Source organism: Chionomys nivalis, chromosome 18 (genome assembly GCF_950005125.1).
Source record: "Chionomys nivalis chromosome 18, mChiNiv1.1, whole genome shotgun sequence".
Taxonomy (NCBI): domain Eukaryota; kingdom Metazoa; phylum Chordata; class Mammalia; order Rodentia; family Cricetidae; genus Chionomys; species Chionomys nivalis.
In genome coordinates, this window is record NC_080103.1 from 42422262 (window position 1) to 42441262 (window position 19001).

Genomic DNA, 19001 nt, shown 5'->3' on the forward strand with positions numbered 1-19001 from the left:
AAATTTTTGGAATGAGTACTTCGATTGAGTTCTTGTTTAAAAAAAAAAAGAGGTTCATAATGGAAATACTCCTTCAGTGTATACACCATTACCTTTGGGAGAAATGCTGATTTTCTGCCAAGAGTCATGGCTCTGTATTACTAAAACTGTGTTTAAAATTTTATAGAATCTTAAAGCCATGACAGACACTGAATGCGTTCCCAGGAAACCTGAAAAATTTCAGCCTAATGCCCCATGGTATACAAGTTTCTTACAGATAGAAAAACATATGCATATCTACTTGTACATGGCTGATTAATTAAATATGTGTATTTTAATGAATTCCAATGTTTGGGATATTAATTTCAGTATTACTAAAGTATTATATCTAGTAAGTGTGTACTATTCAACACAGAACAGATCTCTTTAGATGACTGCCATCATTTCTGACATCCCCATTATGCCTTTGTTCTAATTGATTTGTTTTCTTTTTTTTGTTGTTGTTTTTTTGTTTTTCGAGACAGGGTTTCTCTGTAGCTTTGGTGCCCGTCCCAGAACTAGCTCTTGTAGACCAGATTGGCCTCCAACTCCCAGAGATCCGCCTGCCTCTGCTTCCCGAGTGCTGGGATTAAAGGCGTGCGCCACCACCGCCCAGCTTGATTTGTTTTCTTATGGGAATCCCACAACAGATGACTACTAAGACACAGTTTATAGTCATTCAAAGTCTCTATTACAGCCTCCTGGAACTATACCCAGGTATTCAGGGACCCAGTTGTAGCCTTGAGAAAACCATGCCCATCCTGACATTTATTTGGCAGCTTCGGAGTGGAGGAGAGGGTACAGGTGGTGGGGGTTCATATAAGCAAGCAATTTGACAGAAGCTAAAATAAGCTGACTGAAGGAGGAGGTTTGCACAAGCAGTTTAATGGAAACAAAGCTAAGTTAGCTGGGACATCTTGACCTTGCATTCCTACAATAGAGTTGGTTAATTTCCAAGGCATTCTCCATCAGAAAGATCGAATTGTAGTTAAACCTGAAATGGCCTCAGCAGGAATGCAGGATGGAGGAAACTTTGTGCTGTCTTTCTCTGTCATAGTTTAACATATATAGTTTTAGTTCATGTCCATATGTTTCAGGTGAATTGTATACAATAGTATTGCAGTTCCAAACAAGACTAATATGGTTCCCACTACCACTAAACGTTTTATATAAGTAGAGAAGAATGGCATTAAGTAAAACTGAATGCAAAGTTTTAGAGTTAAATAAGCAGTATAAAAGAAAAGTACTGTCTAGATTACATTATAAGACTAGCAAATCAATTCTAGGGAATCAAAGCCTTGAGGAAGTCATATTTACTGAGGCCTTGTTTACTTGAATAATAGTGAAAGCTATCAGTGCTGGCTCTGTTCCAGGAACTATTCTCTGTCCTGTTTATATAAATAAATTTCACCCTCATCACAATTTGTGATATAGGCATGACTGTTTTCACCTTCTTCTCAGTCCTAATTATATGTGAATTCATTCCACCATTATCACTGTGCTATAATGTGGACATTATTGTTTTCTTCCTCTTTAGAAGAAACTGGCATAGAGAGATTAGTAAATTTCCGAAGGTCATGTGCTAATAAATAGTAAAATTAGCATTCGAGTCTCAGAACAATAGTCTGTTTTTCGGCATCATGTAACACGACAGGAGATAAAGGTGTAAAATGAAGGAGGGTGGGAAAATGGCTGAGTGGAAAGGGGTGACAACCTGAGTTTGGTCCCTGGAATGCACATAATGGAAGGGAGAGAACCGCTTTCCACAGGTTGTTCTGTGACCTCCAGAACATGTGACCTCTGGCATGCCCACTGAGCCACACTTGTACATGAACTGCTTATACACAGAATACATAAAACATATTCCTTTTTAAAAAGGGGGGTTATCAAGATGACTCAACAGATAAAGCATTTGCCACCAAACTTGACATCCTAAATTTGATCCTTAGAAGCTATGTGATGAAAGGAAAAACTGATCCCCGCGAGTTCCTCTGACCTCTCTGTGTACACAGTGGAATGAGCATGTACACGCACATCACTAAATAAATGTAATACAGACATTATTTTAAAGGTGAAGATCATTTCAGACATGGGAACCCAAGTGTAATTCACCAAAGGATGAGAATGCTCAAAAGCTGATGAGATAAGTATTTAGTGGACACTAGAGAAGGAATTCTGTATTCAGATTTGTTGTCCTACCACTTGGGCTTTAGTGTGAAAGCATGCAGGAGGAGGATCTTAATTCAGCTGAAAAGAACTGGTAAGTGATTGCCATGGAGACCTAAAGAGGTAGTGCTGGCTTAGACCCCGATTTCAGCAGGGGGAATAAACTGCAAGCTCTGGAAGCAACTGGGAGATGCAGGACTCTGTGTGTGGGTTTGGGAAAGGGAAATATTATAACTTGTTTTGTTCCTCTTGAGCTGCTAGTGACACCTTCAGGTTGTTTTCTTGGACAAGGGTCCTGTATATCCCAGGCTGGCCTCTAACTAGCTGTAGCACTAAGGATGGCCTCGGAGTCCTGGTTTCCCTTCAACCTTTCAGTGCTGGAATTCCAGACATGTGTCACTACCCTGTTTTATAAAGTGCTGGTGGATTCAATGCAGGGCTCTGTGCATTCCAGGAAAGCTCTCTAGCAACGGAGCTGCAAATCCAGCTAAACAGTGAGTTTTACACTGAAGCCCAAGGTGGGCTCTAAGTGTCTGCAGTTCAAGAGAGTTCCAAGGTTGGAATAAAATGTAGTCATTTTTCAGTAAGTCGTAGATGAGGAGAAGCACAGTGAAAAGACTAGTGGGTAGAAGATAGGTAGACTTCAGTTTGGATCGATGGAGTGCTGATAGAGGAGGTTGAGAGGAGCAAGCCAGGTAGAAGTAAGGAAGACTGACCACACACCTACACAGTGAAAAATACATAATAATTTTAAATACTGTTATTTGTGTTATATGTTAACTTTAGAAGGCTATATGATCTTTTGTTAAAATGTATTAATTATAAACTGGATTTGCTTTTTCTCAGAACGACTGGTGGTTGTGGCTGAGCACTGTGAGAGGAGTTTGGAAGACCTGCTCCGGGAAAGGAAGCCTGTGAGGTACTGTAGAATATGGAACAAATGAGTGAAGGGTGGAAACTGGCAAACAAAGGAGGATTCTACCTAGAAACTGAAGGGCATTGACTTCTTTCATTCTTGTGTAATGATAAAATTCAATGTAGGTTTTTACTTTAAGAACTTTAATTCACTTGCTGCATAGAAATTCATTGTTTACATTCTAGAAAGTACTTGAAAAACTTCCTCAGTGGAGTGTACATATGTGAAAAATTTGACATCTTAGTTCTAAGAATTTGTTCCACTAGCCAAGATTATTTTCCTGAAAGGAGCCATGGTAGCTTCTTGCTGTACACCAACAGTCCCTGGTGAACAGTGAACTTTCTTAGTGAAGGCCAGGTTGAGAAAGAAGCGGAAGTAGTAATCATGACTTTGGTAGAACTTAATGATAGAATTTAGTTCAATCATTTCAGTGACTCAAGAAATTTATGTTTTCTTAGTCAGAATAGTGTGTTATCTAACTTTCTTATTACAAGTGCACTATTAAACAATTTTTCACTAATTTACTCAAAATTATTTTTTTAATCATAAAAGATTTAATTGTATAAATAAAGTTATATTAAATTAACAAAACTTGCTTACCACAAATCCTTATGACGTTACAATTATCTACTTTATCCCCTGAACCTGTGGCTGGAGTTTCCATACATGACAGCAAGGGACGCAAGGAAAAGCTCCAAACTATCCTGAGGTCAACGCCACTTAGAATTTCAAAGAAAGAAGCACCAAATACCAAGGTGGTCAACCTAGAACATCTTTTGGGAACCCATTTTCAGAGTGTTGCAGCAAGATACAGAGAGGTTGTAGGTACTCAGTATCTGACTGCTGGCAGCCTGTCACTCACCAAGGCTCTAAACAGCAGCAACAGGAACCACCTGCTCTCCTTGGAGTGCTGGCTGGCCTCATATATTAGACTCTGAAGTTCTTCTCATGGATAGTGTTAAAACTCTTGGGCCTAGGGTATAAGGATTCTTGGTATCTGACAGAGGCTAGTTGCAGATCTCCAGTGGCTAGTGAGGCTTGGCTACAATCTGGGGGTAGTTCTACCAGCTGTGGAGTAGCTCTTGTTCGTGGCCCTTCACAGCCTTCTCCATATTCCGTATCTGTCACCTTTGTTCCCTGCTGTCTCTGCCCTCAGCGACCCTCTAGATCTCTTCAGTCTTCCCAGCTCACCTGGCTTGCAACAATTGAAAGTAGGCAAATTAATAAACAAAAGCAATCAAAATTGAGATAAGCCTTTTATTGGATTTAATGTTACAGTTACAGGGGCAAGTGGGAAGTATCTGCTGACTGACTACAGAGGTGAGGCAGGCAGACTGTGACCAGAATGGGATGTGATTTGGCAATGGTGTTTGTACAGTCCTTTTCACAAAGACTGTGCTTCCAGCAATTGTCGGCCTTTCATGGGGCCAGGAAAACTGCTCTCCTTGGACTGGGTGAAAGCAGCTGTAGTTCACTGAAACTTGTCTTCTCTAGGCTTCCACTTTCCGTGGCTCATGACTGCCTGAAGTGGTCCTGTGTGGAGCTTGAATTCAGCCATGGTTGTAGGGATCCTTTGTAGCATCCTGCTGAGATGTCCTGAGAATAATTGCAAAATGTTCAAAATAGGGTTGCCATGAGAGCTGTCCAGCCTTTGCGTGAATATGGGCTGCTTGGCTGATATTACCCCAAAGCTTCCACCAAAAGACAAGAGTGTCACACAGGCTTGTATCTGTATTTGACTGGTCTAAACATTCACAGAAAGCATTAATACTTAAGGAAAACAACATGAAAGTAATAATTCTAATAGCATATAGCAGTATATGATAGTATTTAACAATACCTAGTAGTGCTTATCTCCTGCCTTAGTCCTCCAGGGAGAGGTGTGTTCCTCTAATTATTGGTTACTCTTGTGTTAGCCATTAACTCTATCTCTTCTGGGATGGCTCTACTAAGATGGGCGACCGTAGACGTCACAGAGAATGGACAAAAACTCAAAATGACAGCAAACAGTGACAGTGTGGTAATACATGCATGCCTGCAAGCTTAAAACTCAGAAGGCTGATGCAGGATTAATGCCATGAGGTCAAGGCCAGCCTGCACTACATAATAACACAAAACAAGGTGTACTAAGATAGTGCTAACACCAACTAAGAATATCTGAAGTTCTGGGGGATCCTATGTCTTCTTTTCTCCTTAGAAACCAACAAGTACGCACATGGTGCACATACATACAGGCAAAATACTCAAATACATAAAATAAATAAATCTTAAAAATATTTAAGAAAAACTGAGATAAAAGAAGTTTGTGACTAAAAATTTCCAAATGTATCCTTCCACAAGGATCCTCCCCTTTTTTCTTTTCAGTATTTTATAAACATTGAATTGTGCGATATGAGGATGCACTCTGTGATGCTTTGCTATGAGATCATATCTACTATCTCATGAAAAGTTTTAGCTTTCCATCCATGTTTTAGACATGATGAATCTCACAACAGGAACATCAGCAGGTCTGAGTGAAGAAGTCACATTTCTTCAATAAGTCACATTTTTGTCTATATTTGATCAAAGTGTTAGTGACAGAAACACAGAGTAAGATTACAAACAAAATTTTCCTTGATTTTTACGTCCTTTACATTTTGTAGTGTTTTTTTAAATTTTATTTTATAAAGAAGACACTGACTTTTATGGGTTTTTGCAATTTCTTCCTGAGAAATGTGTTTAAATGTCAGTGTAAATAAAGTCTTGTTTTTATTCATTCTGGTAACAAGCTTGTGGTGGTTTCAATGTGCATGCCCCCCAGAGACTCATATGTCTGAATACTTGGTCCCAGTTGGTGGAACTTTTGGGAAGGATTAGAATATGTGGCCTTGTTGGAGGAGATGTGTTGCTAGTGCTGCTGGACTTGGAGGCTTTAAAAGTCCACACTTCCCAGTTAACTCACTCTGCCTCATGGCTGTTGTCTCAGGATGTAAACTCTCAGCTATTGCTCCAGTGCCATGCCTACCTGCTGCGATACTGCCTTCCATGATGGTCATAGACACACCCTCTGAAACGTGAGCCCAACAGACTCTTTCTTCTGCAAGTTACCTTGTTCATGATGCTTAGAATAATAACTAAAGCAAGGCTAGAATTTAATATTTTCCATGGAAATTTGAATATAGCATTACTTCTACCTTCCAGTAAAAGTCATCTAGCCAGCCTCAATTCCAAGTTGTTGCTGATTGTTGTAAATTTATTTTGTTAAGAACTGCTTGTCTTTTCCTTATTGGGCTTGCAATGATCAGAGGGCGCTTCGTGTGCTGCAGAGTTAATCACTCTGTAGCTTGTTTATGAAACAAGCAAGTGCCATCATTTTTTTAAGGCTTATAAACTAGTTCTTACCACCAGAAGTCAGTGATCTGGACCTGTAAGAAAGAGAGCTCTTCAGAGGTTTCATATGTGAGTTATCTTCACTTATCTGTTGTATATAACCTGCCTCCATAAGCTGCTGCTTCTCTGGCTGTCATTTATAGTTCACTTTCTACAGATAATCACATCATTCAAAACATAACTAATTTGATAGAGATGTTGAGGAAAATTTAAATTCAGTTAAAATTTATCTGACAGAGAGTAAGGGAATTAAAACTAGAAACTGAGAGATGAGTCTTGCACATTACCAATAAAAATGTTAAAGCATTAGATCTTATTGGATCTGTGGTGTGTCTTCATTTGTATTTGTATATGCTGCTCAGGGCAGTTTTTATCATATAGATAGTTGTTTCAACTATATTTAAAAGACTTTGTTTGTGTTGCTTTGTTGCTTTTATTGAAAAGCAAATGGCCATTTAAATGTGTAGGTCTACTTTGGGGATTTATATTTTGCTTCATTTACCTATTTTTCCATGTATATGATGAGGGTATGCTATATAGATTACTATAGCTTCACAGTACATTTTAAAAGCTGCCAATGCAAGTTTCCATCATCAGCATCTTTCAAGATTACTTTTGCTATAATTGGTTCCTTGAATTCTATTCACATAAATTTTGTAATAAGCTTCATACTTTTCAAAAGTGTCTGATGTTGTATTGAGGTGTGATTATACTGATAGACCAGTTTGGGAGGCGATGACATCTTTACCGTCTCTAGTTATCCAGTAGACTAACACACTGTCTCTCTCTAGATTTATAAAGCTTTATTCCTCCCTGTTTTGTAGGGTTTTTTTGTTTTGTTTTGTTTTGTTTTGTTTTGGATTTTTGACACAGGGTTTCTTCGTAGTTTTTTGGTTCCGTCCTGGAACTAGCTCTTGTAGACCAGGCTGGCCTCGATCGGTTTTGTAGTTTTTAATATATGGTTTTTCCTGTTGCTAAATGCAATACTAAATATTTTGTTTTGATGAGTATGTAAGAAATTATATTTTATTTCCATTTTTGTTGTTAATATATAACAATATAAGTGATTTTTTCAAATTCAGTTTTCTTTCCTATGACTCTATTGAACTAAATTTTGTGTTAGTTCAAATAGTTCTTTTGCAGATTTCTTAAGAGTTTCTGTGTAAGCAGCCATACTATCAATGCTAAAATATGTTTACACTCCTTTCTAAAAAATCATATGGCTTCTTATTATCTTGATCTATTTCACAAAATTGAACTTTTGCTGGATAATTTAATGAACATACTGATGGTCATATTTCCTTGGTTTCAAATATTAGAGAAGAATATTCAACATTTTACAATTATGTATGATATTTGCAATAAAATTTTCATAGGTGCCTTTTTATAAGATTAAAAATTTTAAAGCAGAATAAAAGATTGAGTGTGTCTGTGTTGTGATAATAAAGTTATTTTAAAGATAAAACCTTTATTACAAAAATACTCAAACTTATTGAATGGTGACTTTATTCTCACAGATATATTAGGATTCTATTTTGCTGGTTATTTTGCAGCAGGAAAATTGGGGAATACAGGCATAGTTGTTAATTTATAAAATGCTCCCACTTAATGGAAAGCATAGTGTCACGTTGTTTTTAAAGACGCTGTGGTGTTTAGAGGAGGAAAGGGTCGTGTGGATCATGTGTTTTGCTTTATCCTTAAAATAATGAGTTTTACAATCTGCGAGTAGATCACTGATCTTGGCTGCTATTTAGTGCATATTCCTCACCTTGTAAACTTACAGAGTGAAGCTAGATTTGAAACAGTCTCAAGTGTAGCGAATCAATTCCGGAGTTTCCTGTTATCAAATCAGACCATGTTTTCCTTGTGTATTTTGATCTTAGCAAATTGTTTGTTGAGAAGAAAACATACCCAGAGTTCGGATTGAAAGTTGATTTTCCATTGTTTGTATCTTATTGTCAATAGATAGCATTCCAGACGTGCAACATCCAACAACTTCACTTGTGTTAAAATAAATGCTGAGCTGTAAAATGTTGGGAGCAGTGAGACCCCAGATCCTGAATTTCTTGTAAACAACTTGTTTTCCCCTGCTCTGAGTGCCTACAGCTGCTCTGAGCAGGAGATCTTCAGGAGTTCCTGATGGCAGGAGAGTGGTTTCTGGTGGGTTTGGCTGGGGCGTGGCCATCTCTATATAATCTGCCCCAGAACACAATAAAGGGGGCATTCTTGGGGAATTCAAGGATGACCTGTGTCGCTGTCTCTCTGTCTGTGTGTGTCTGTGTATTTTAACCTCCAGCCCCCTTGCCCGAAGCTCGTGAACTGGATAATAGCGCACGGAGCGCAGACACGGGGGCGCGGCAGTGAAATATGCCCAACCTAACAACTTAAGACATACTGCAAGTATTTTTATACCTTCTTTGAATATTCTTTGGTAATTAATTTGTGAAAGTCCCATTGCAAAGCATGTGAATCTGAGGGAAAATGAGTTATTTAATTTAGCATAAAATACATAAACTCAATAGTAAAAGGTTTTCTCTTTCAATTTTTAAACTATTTCCCCTGGGGCTGGAGAGGTGGCTGAATGATTAAAAACAGATACTGTTCTTGCAGAGGACACAAGATCAGTTCCTAGTACTTCATTGGTGGCTCACAACTACCTGTAACTCCAGTTCCAGATCACCCTCCTCTGGATACCATGGGTACCTGTGTTCATCTGTGTACATACCCCAAACAAATACACATATATTCCATAATTTAAAGGAATTAAATATTAAAATAATTTCTTTTCTAAAATGCTGCTGAATAAGTGATATGTTTCAATTAAAATTTCCAAATGTATTAGCATATCATTGAAAAACACCATGTCCTCTGATTTTGAACTTATAAGATAATAAATATTGAAAAATTATATATTTAAGATTTTTTTAATCATGAGAGTATAGGAGAGATTCTTTAGAATAAATAGAATTATATGCTTGCAATATCATTTGAGTATTAATCAACAGTGGTTTTTTTTTCTCTTATTTTTTATATCATACAGTAGCTAACTATACTTCATCTGTTTTCTCTTCCTTAACTTTTTACCTCAGGCTGATAAGAAAATTTAACCAAAGGAAAATGTATATGGAAAGGATTAGGATTTTTATAAGGTGGAAAAACATGTTGAACTTATATAGTCTAGAATTGTTCCCTTTTTGGTTTGCTGACAGTATGTGTGTTTTGGCTTATGCAGTGGCCTTTAGAAATATCACGGATCATTGATTTGAGGAAATAGCATGTGTGGTTTTAGTTAACACTTCTATATGAATGATTTCCAAGTCTATCTCAGCAGCCCTATATGAATGATTTCCAAGTCTATCTCCGCAGCCCTGACCTCTGGTTTGCTTCCCTGGTTTCCATTTCTTGCAATCTGATAGAATCTCTTCTTGGAAACATTGCAGATACCCGAGGGAATTGGTGGTTTATTTGTCAAGTTAACAGAATCTAAAATCACCTGGGACAAGAGCCTCTGAGAGTGTCTGTGTGGGATAATCTTAATTATGATCATTGATGTAGAAGAACACACTCACTGTGGGTAACACCATTCCCTGGGTTTGGAGTCCTGGACTGCTTAAGAGAGGTGAAAGCAAGCTAAGTTCTAGCATGCATGCATTAGTTCACTGCTCTCTGCTTTTGATTTTGGATGTAACACAGCCAGTTCTCTCAGGCTCTGTCACTGTGACTTTCCTTCCATGATGGACTGGGAGTGGGAGTCAGATAAACTTCCTCCTTGGAGTTGACTTTTGTCATGATTTATCACAGCATCTGGAAAGGAAACTAAGGTTCTCTTTGAAAACAAATTTACAATTTACCCAAGTATTATAGAATTTTATACTAGTCCTTATACCACTAACTATTCCTACAGCCTCCAAAAAATAGTTATACCAGCTAATTACCAAATGTTTAAACCAATGGGTGTCTTCTAATGTAGAATGCATTTATTCCAACCTCAAAAATACCAAAGTTTTATTGTTCAAACAAAGTGTCTGAGACTCCAGAGTGTGAACCCTATCCAAAAGATATTTTTAAGTTAATTGCTTCCATAGAATGGCACAGAGTAAACCCATTCCAAAGAGAAGGGGTAAGAAAATAATAAGAAAACCATAGCCTAAATCAGGACTGAAGCACAGCAGGACAAATGGTATACCCTGTAGCACCATCTGGCACTGAGGGCTCCCTGTAATAGTAATCAGAGGCCAATAGATGTGGTTGCTGAGCTCCATGGTCCTCCCACTAGCAGCAGCATGCATTCACTTTCTCTTGGATTGGCTTTAGTTGATACCTGAACTTTCCTTTGACTATGTACCAGATTACTGTCATCTTTACCCTCTTGCTGAGGTCTACATAGCAACACAAGCCTGGCCTTCATAGCTTCGCATAGTAGCCTTTCAGAGCCTACTCAGAAATATGGCCCAGCCACACATTACCTTGTATCACCAGCTTTTTTTCTGGAACCTTAGAACAAGCCCTCATAACTCCCTTTCTCAAGTTGCATCATAGGATGATGGTAAATTCTGCTGCTGCTGCTGCTGCTGCTGCTGCTGTTGCTTAAGATGCAGTCTGGCTGCTTTAGACCATTGCTGCAGTGTCACCTCTGTGCCTTCGTGGCTGGATCTCAGGAAATATTCCCAAGGCAATTGTTTTCCACTCGTACACCATGGAAGTCCTACGTTTTTGGACACTGTCCTTTCAAATAAGTGTTCTATAAGTAGGTGCTCTGTTTTATGTCTGTACATGAGTGAGGAATTATTTACAATTTTCCCCATGCAAAGTGTAAAGAAAGTACATGAATTCTCATTTATGGGGCTTTAACAATTACAGCTGCTTTGTCCATGTTCACCTTGTCTGTGACTTTAACTTGGTTCATGTTTTCTTCTTTACCAAACTTTACATGTTTGGCATCTTTTGGTTCCTCTTTCTACTCTTCTTTCTAAACTTGCTGTGACTGTAAATCTGGCTAAATAGGCACACTACAGCCTGAATGATACCTAGTCTAGAAATTTCCTCTTCCAAGCAAGAAGTCCACTGCTTTTTAATTCAGCCACACTCAGTCCTCAGCACAGACAAGCTTGTGTCCAGATGACTTGCCAGATTGTAACATGGATGGCCTCTAGGCTGATTCCCATAGAATGCTTGTTCCCTTTGAGACTTGATGAGAGACCGTTTATGGTCTCTTTTCTATTAGCATCCTGGTCTTTCACACTCCCGTCAGAATCATTTACTAAGCTTTCCATAAAGCATTTTCAGACATCACTAACCTGTGACTCCAAAGTTCTAAATTCTTCCTATAAACAAATTCCAGAGGCCTAGGAACATATGGTCAGGCTTATCATGGGTACTCCTTGGTCCTGATGTTCAATTTCAGTTATTTTTTTGTTACCATAACAGAATGTCTGGCAGATAACTTAAGTAAAGAAGGGTATATTCTGACTGATGGTCAGTAGATACAATCCACTATAGGGAAGATTTGTTATTGGGAGCTTTTGTGTGCTTGCCTGCATCTGGGCAAAATGGGAAATAATCGAGTCCCTATCTTAATCCCCTCGAATGGCCTTGTGTGTCCCATTGACACACAATATCCAAAAGGTCCTTGAACAGTGTTACCAACTGAGTGAATCAATGACTCAAGCATGAGTCCAGATGAGACACACTACTTCAAACTATACCATAGAAACTAAAATTTACTGACTTAAACTGATGCTCAGTGCTAATTATTTATGTTTCAACTTTGGAGTTGTCTGATTTAGATAAAGCCTTAGACTGTGTTGCGGGGAGGGGATTCACGTGCAACTGCACATAAGTGAACTGTTACATGTTAACTATTAGGTATTTTTATGTTGTTATTATATTATAATTACATTGCTTAAAAAAGATTTAATTCTCAAACTTGTTGACCAATTAAGAAAAACAGGTTTAAAATAAATAAATAAGTCTGAGATATGTTTTTAGTCCCAGCACTTAGAAGGCAGAGGAAGGTAGGTCTGAGTTCAGTACCAGCAAGTTCTAAGACATCAAGGGCCTTGTAGTGAGACCCTGTCCCAGAAATAAACACTGTCTCCCCACAAAATCCCTCAAAACCAAACAAGTGTACCAAATTCCAAAGGTGCCATTCACCATTGTCTTCGGTATTTAAAACAATAATATTTTCCTTCTCCTTTTATTTTGTGTTTCAAAATAAATTTTAAAAATTAAACCCTAAGTATATAAAAAGACAGAAAAGTAAGTCTGATTTACTGTTTGATTCAAACTGAAAATGCTGAGCCTTTAACTGTGATTCCTATATCGTCTCAAACAGTAGCAAAGAATGTAGCTAATTAATTTCATAAACTTTACTTTTTAAAATTTTATGAATAAAATTTATTTTGATACACACACCCCTTCATTTTAACATAAATGTAATTTTGACATACACATCTAATATTAATTGATAAAAACACTCTTAGGAAGTAGAATGAGTTTTCTGTATTCAGTGTTTAAAAATTGGTTTAATGAAAACAATCACTGTAAAGATTTGATTCCAATTCCATAAGAAATCTGTGTTGAAATACAATGCAGCTGAGGACCTCTAGTGTCACTGCTGAATATGGCATTAATTTATAAGCTATTGTGAAGTGTGTGTGTGTGTGTGTGTGTGTGTGTGTGTGTGTTGTGAGAGAAGGAGAGGAAGGAGTGGGTGTAGGGACAGAGAGGGAAAGAACAGGAGTAATAAGAGAAGCTAAAGTTAACAGATAGAGGCAAATGAGATGCTTAAACTATGTTTTCATCATTTAAAACATTTTCTTTTTCTTTTTCTTTTTTTTTTGTTTTTCTAGACAGGGTTTCTCTGTGGCTTTGGAGCCTGTCCTGGAACTAGCTTAGGCTGGTCTCGAACTCACAGAGATCCGCCTGCCTCTGCCTCCTGAGTGCTGGGATTAAAGGCGTGCACCACCATCGCCCGGCTTAAAACATTTTCTTAACATTTTAATTAAAATATATTTACATAACTTCCCCTTTTCTTCCTTCCCTTCAGCTCCTCTTATATCCCCCATTTTCAAATAATAGCCTCTTTGTTAATTATTACTGTTACATATAAATATATGCACAAGTATGTAAATACAGCCTGTTGAGTACATTTTTTGTTATTTGTGTGTATATGACTTCAGGGCTAACTAAGTTATATTAGATAACTAATAAGGGTAGTCATCTCCAAGGAAGGCTAAATCTCCCCTCAGCAGTCACCTGTAGTTCTCGGTCGAGGGAGATTTTACCCCTTCCTCATTGGCATATCTATTGATACTGTCATTTTTCAGGACTTGTTTATGAGGCCCCTTCTAAGTCAGTCTCACTGACATTGTCACTAAAAACCTTCCCATCCCCATCTTTAGTGGCCGTCCCTGAGCCATCTACGTGCAGCAGCTGTGCTGCAGGTATGTCCGCTGGGGCTGCCTCCCCCATCTGTTGATCTCTGCATCGTCTCCACTTTCTCTGCAGTTCTTCTGATGAGGAATGAGAGCTATACTTTTCTCTTGGAAGGAGGATAACTTTTAGCAAGTAGTTAAGGAATTGTGCTGGTCTACTAAAGTGTAGAGGTAGATTCTCTCCTAAGATCCGTGACCTCTCAGTCTGCATATTTGGCTAAGTTTTCTGTACTAGACGCTATTCTCCTCCTGCTAAGTGCTCCTTATGTCCACTTAGACAGCTGTTGATTACCATCAAGATTTGCACTTTTATGTATATCTTGCAATGCTGGTCATTGTGGTTCATGGGTATCACAGCTGGGTAGAGCTAATGTTGCGTTCCTCCCTTGGCAGCATACACAGTACTTTCTGGTAGCTGAACACAAGACCACAGGAAGGAGACTTCCATGTTAGATCTGGCTTGAATGAACCGAGTCCTATGTTCTAAGTGTGCTGTTTCTTCAGCAATAAGCACTGACCTTCAACTGCTGAGAAGTATTCAAGGGAAACAATAGCTTTTGTTGTTTTGGGAGTTGGACTGCCCTCACCAACAGCTTAGAAGGCTTCTCATGGCTATGTAGGTTTTGTTAGTCAGCTGAAATGACCTAAGAGAAGAGACTATCTCAACTTTTTTTTTTTTTTTTTTTTTTTTTGGTTTTTTTTGAGACAGGGTTTCTCTGTAGCTTTGGTGTCCGTCCCGGAACTAGCTCTTGTAGACCAGGCTGGCCTCGAACTCACAGAGATCCACCTGCCTCTGCCTCCCGAGTGCTGGGATTAAAGGCGTGCGCCACCACCGCCCGGCACTATCTCAACTTTTAAACCCTCATTCCTTCTTGTTCTTTTAATTTAAGAAAGGGGGTCAAGTTTTAGTAATTATTTTTAAAGAAAATTTATTCATCTTACTATTTTTAAGTATGTTTCATTGAGGCCTAACTCTCATAGTTTAGGATTTAACCTGTTAATGTACAGTTAAACAATTTGATAAAGAATGTCTTATCAACTATAAGTTGAACAATTCCAATAGCCTCAACCTTTCCTATGGTCCTTTTTAGTCCCCAAAGCCCATGGGAACCACTGATGTATTATCACTCTTTTTCCTATAACCTATGTATTTTTTTACTGTTTTCTCCAGCCAAGTATACTTGAATCTCAGTTCTTATCAGATGTAACATTTTATTGTTTAGTTGGCTAAGTAGCACCATTAGCATTTAACATAATAATGATATGTGTACATCATCATCAGGTACTTGCTATTTGCATTTTAAAAGTTTCTTATGTTTCCTACTTAAAAATTCTTAATGATTTTGAAGGCCTTTATTTTTTTTTAAATTAAATTTAAAACTTTAATTTAAAAAAGGGATACATCCAGTAACTGAGGACATACCTCAATAACAGGAGAGTATAGAAAGAAAATAAATGATGCTAAATCCAATGGAAGACAAAATAGGAAAAAATAATACAAAGTACAAAAAAAGACAGCAATGAACACACTTTTCCAGCAGTAGCTTTAAATATAAATGACCTTGACTCCCCAATCAAAAGACACAGGCTGTTTGAATAAGAAAGAAAATCCATCTTTGAGTTGTTTACAAGAAACTCCATTCATCTTCACAAATGGGCACCAGCTTAGAGGGAAAGGAGAGAAAAAGTATCACAAGAAAATAGGAACAGGCATTAAGCAAGTGTTGCTGTCCCAACATCTAACAAAACAGATTTCAAACTAATATTCAGAAGATAAAAAGAAGGTGATACCATTCTGATCAAGAGAACAATTAACCAAGAAGACTTTACAGTCCTACACATATACACACCAAATTCCTAGGCACTCAATTGTATTGAAAACAAAACAAAAATGAAAGTACTACTGAATTTCAAAACACAGTAATGATAATATGTGACTGATTTCAGTAGCTCACCTCCAATAGAAAGGTAATTTGGACAAAAATCACAGAGAAACATTGGAATTATATGACGTCAGACATCAAATGGACCCAGCAGGCATCTATCAATTATCCTACCCAAACACTGAAGAGTATATATTCTACTCAGTAGCCCATGGAACTCTCTCTAAAACAGGTCACATGCCAGTATACAAAACAAGTCTCAACAAATACTAAAATGATTGAAATAATTCTGGACATTCTATGTGGCCACAATGCAATAAAGCTTAAAATCAACAACAAAAGAAACTCAAAAAAAAATAATAATAAAAATTAGATAGCACAATACTAGGTCAAAGTAGACATTAATAAAGAAGGTTTTTTTGTTCTCCTGAAACTAAACAAAAATAACAAAACTCTGAGGAATATTAAAAGTAGTACTAAGGGAGACATTTATTCTTGTAGGCACACACGTGTACACATAATAAATAAATAAACAAATACACAAATAAATTGAGTCAAAGAGTGGCTCCTGCCTTTGACCAAGGACCTATTGCACAGCATTTTTCAATTTATGGCTTTTCATGGTGAGAAGGTATTTCAGAATGCATAGTTTAGGACCTCATATGTTACATCACATAAGGAGGACCTTGTGGGGAGACTCACAGAAACTTAGATGTGGGCAAGGGTCTGAGTAGATAGTAGCAGAGAGGCACAAAGAAGGGGAATATGAAGAGAAATTTAAAAGGCATAACCAAGAATCAACTAACTGGATTTGGGGTCCACAGCAAAGAGTCAAGGACAATATCACATTTTAATATCCAAGTGAGTGAATACTGGTGCCATAAATGGAGGCAAAGAAAAGTTCCTTAGCAGATGTCTTTAAAGAGGGCCCTATTGACAGATTTGGCAGATATCACTTAGTGAATACTCAAAAACATCTACAGAGTAAATGAAAGAACAAATTAGAATTTAAAGAAACAGAATTCTGAGCACAACAAGAACAGAGTGAAAAATTAAGAACTGAACATCAAGAATCAGGCCTTCTTAATTCCAACACTCAGGAGGCGGAGACAGTCAGTCTCTGTGAGTTCAAGGCCAGCCTGGTCTACAGAGCTTCAGGGCAACCAAGGCCATAACACACAGAAACCCTGTTTGAAAAAAGAAATTATTTCCCTTCATCTTTACTACTGCCTCAGTAGCTATAGCTCTTTCAAAGTTTACCTTTCGTTGTTGCATTCAGATATTAATTTTTAAAAGTAAAGCCTTCTATTAAAAATATTAGTAGTTGGAATTGAATTGAATAATTTCTCTGTGCCTTTCTTTACATATTAAAGAAACTTAGGGAAGAACAATGGAAGAAAGACAGGAAAAACAATAAAGAAAATGGGTATCTCTATGAGATTGGATTAGAGAAGATAGGTCAAGAATTAAAGCCAGTGTTTGATATTGATAAATCCTAAATTACTGGAAGTAGTTTTATGAGTTCATATGGAAATATGTAGTGTCTATATAGTATATAAAATATATTTTATTTTCATGGACTTAGATTCAATGGTTTTCATTGATTTGGTCCAGATATTTTAAATATTACTGATAATTTGGTAAGATACCAGGCTGGTGAGTGACAAAAGCACCCTATTCTGCTATAAGTACTGTGTACCACTCAAATTAAAACCTTCCCTTGGAAAAAGAAAGATGGTTTTTATTGTAGCCCAAACTGTAAGATTCTATAGCACAACAAAACGTTATGATTAGGAAGTCTAAAATATGTAGAATTAGATATGTGTGTATACATATGTCACATATACTTACATAAATGTATGTAACACATGTTTGGTTTTTTTGAGATGGGATTTCTCTGTGCCTGTCCTAAAACTCAGTCTGTAGACCAGGCTGGCCTTGAACCCACAGAGATCCCCCTGCCTCTGACTACCAAGTGCTGGGATAAAGGTGTGTGCCACCACCACCCAGGGAAGTAGCTATTTTGAAGATATATGTGCTCCACTTTCTCTGCATGGAAGAGGGACAACAAAGCATCACTGAATGCTTTTAGTACATCTCATTTCCCTTGAAACGGACTTTATTTACCTTGTAATTCATCTCTGATTTTTTTGTTTTCTTTGTAGCTATACGAAGGTTTTGTGCATAGCATTTGAGGTACTTCAGGGCTTACAATACTTGAACAAGCATGGCATAGTACACCGGGCGCTGTCTCCTCATAACATTCTGTTGGATCGAAAGGTAATTTTCAGCTAATAATAGATAGTTTTATGTTGCTTGAGAATGAAAGCTACTGAAATCCTGCATTAATCAGAGAAATAAGACTAATAATATGTTTCAGAATATTTGTAATAACTGTATGAAAGTGATGTATTTGTGACAAACAAAAAACTTTTAAAATTTATTTTTTGCCAAATTAAAATTTGTCATTTGTATTAAGATATTTCATAGTGATTTTCTCTTTTTTCATTATAGGGTCATATTAAACTGGCTAAATTTGGACTTTATCACATGACAGCTCATGGTGATGATGTCGATTTCCCAATAGGGTAAGGATTGTTTTCCTCTATTTTGAATTCTATCTTAACCTTGATGAACTTTGATAGTATATATTTGGTTAGTGGTTCTTGACATGAAAACAGTTTTCTTTATTTACTACATTTTATTTTTCTATATACTTCATTAACAAGTAGACAATGAGTATTTCCCCAGTATCTCAAAGATTCCTGAGTTGATCTTTTGCAGAACAGAAACAGAGTCACAAATCATTGGCTGTGTTTACCTTATGATATTCCTTAATTAATTACACTTCATTAAGAATTAAGTGGTGTAAGGTAAGAAAACAGACCAGATTCTTAATGATAGTAGTGTGTTCATTTATAGGCTGGAAAATGTCAGTTGTTTTACTTTCAGTTTAATGTTTTATGTTTATTTAGTTCCTGGTTCCCAAAGATAGAAGTGTAATTTTAAATTCAAGTTGATTCATTGTGGGTATTGGAAGTAATGAGATAAATTACAAGTGTAGTAAAGAAGTCTATTTAATTGTTTCTGGTGTGAAATTCCAGATCTATGCTGCCTTCCGAGAAATGAGTGGAAATTTATTTCATGGTGTATTTAGATATATGTTTCTGATAGAGACGGCTGTATTGTTGCATGATTCCTCTGAAACATTTT

At 37.2% G+C, this 19001-nt stretch overlaps 1 protein-coding gene across 3 annotated transcripts in view; it reads left to right on the forward strand.

Annotated features, from left to right (window-relative positions):
* The window catches only part of Tbck (TBC1 domain containing kinase), a 136240-nt gene that overhangs the window by 5518 nt on the left and 111721 nt on the right, over window positions 1-19001 (forward strand). For all 3 annotated transcript variants that reach the window (XM_057793406.1, XM_057793405.1, XM_057793407.1), the window contains exons 3-5: window positions 3031-3103; window positions 17954-18068; window positions 18303-18376. In XM_057793406.1, coding sequence (XP_057649389.1) covers window positions 3031-3103; window positions 17954-18068; window positions 18303-18376 — 262 coding nt within the window. The remainder of the gene's footprint in view (window positions 1-3030; window positions 3104-17953; window positions 18069-18302; window positions 18377-19001) is intronic.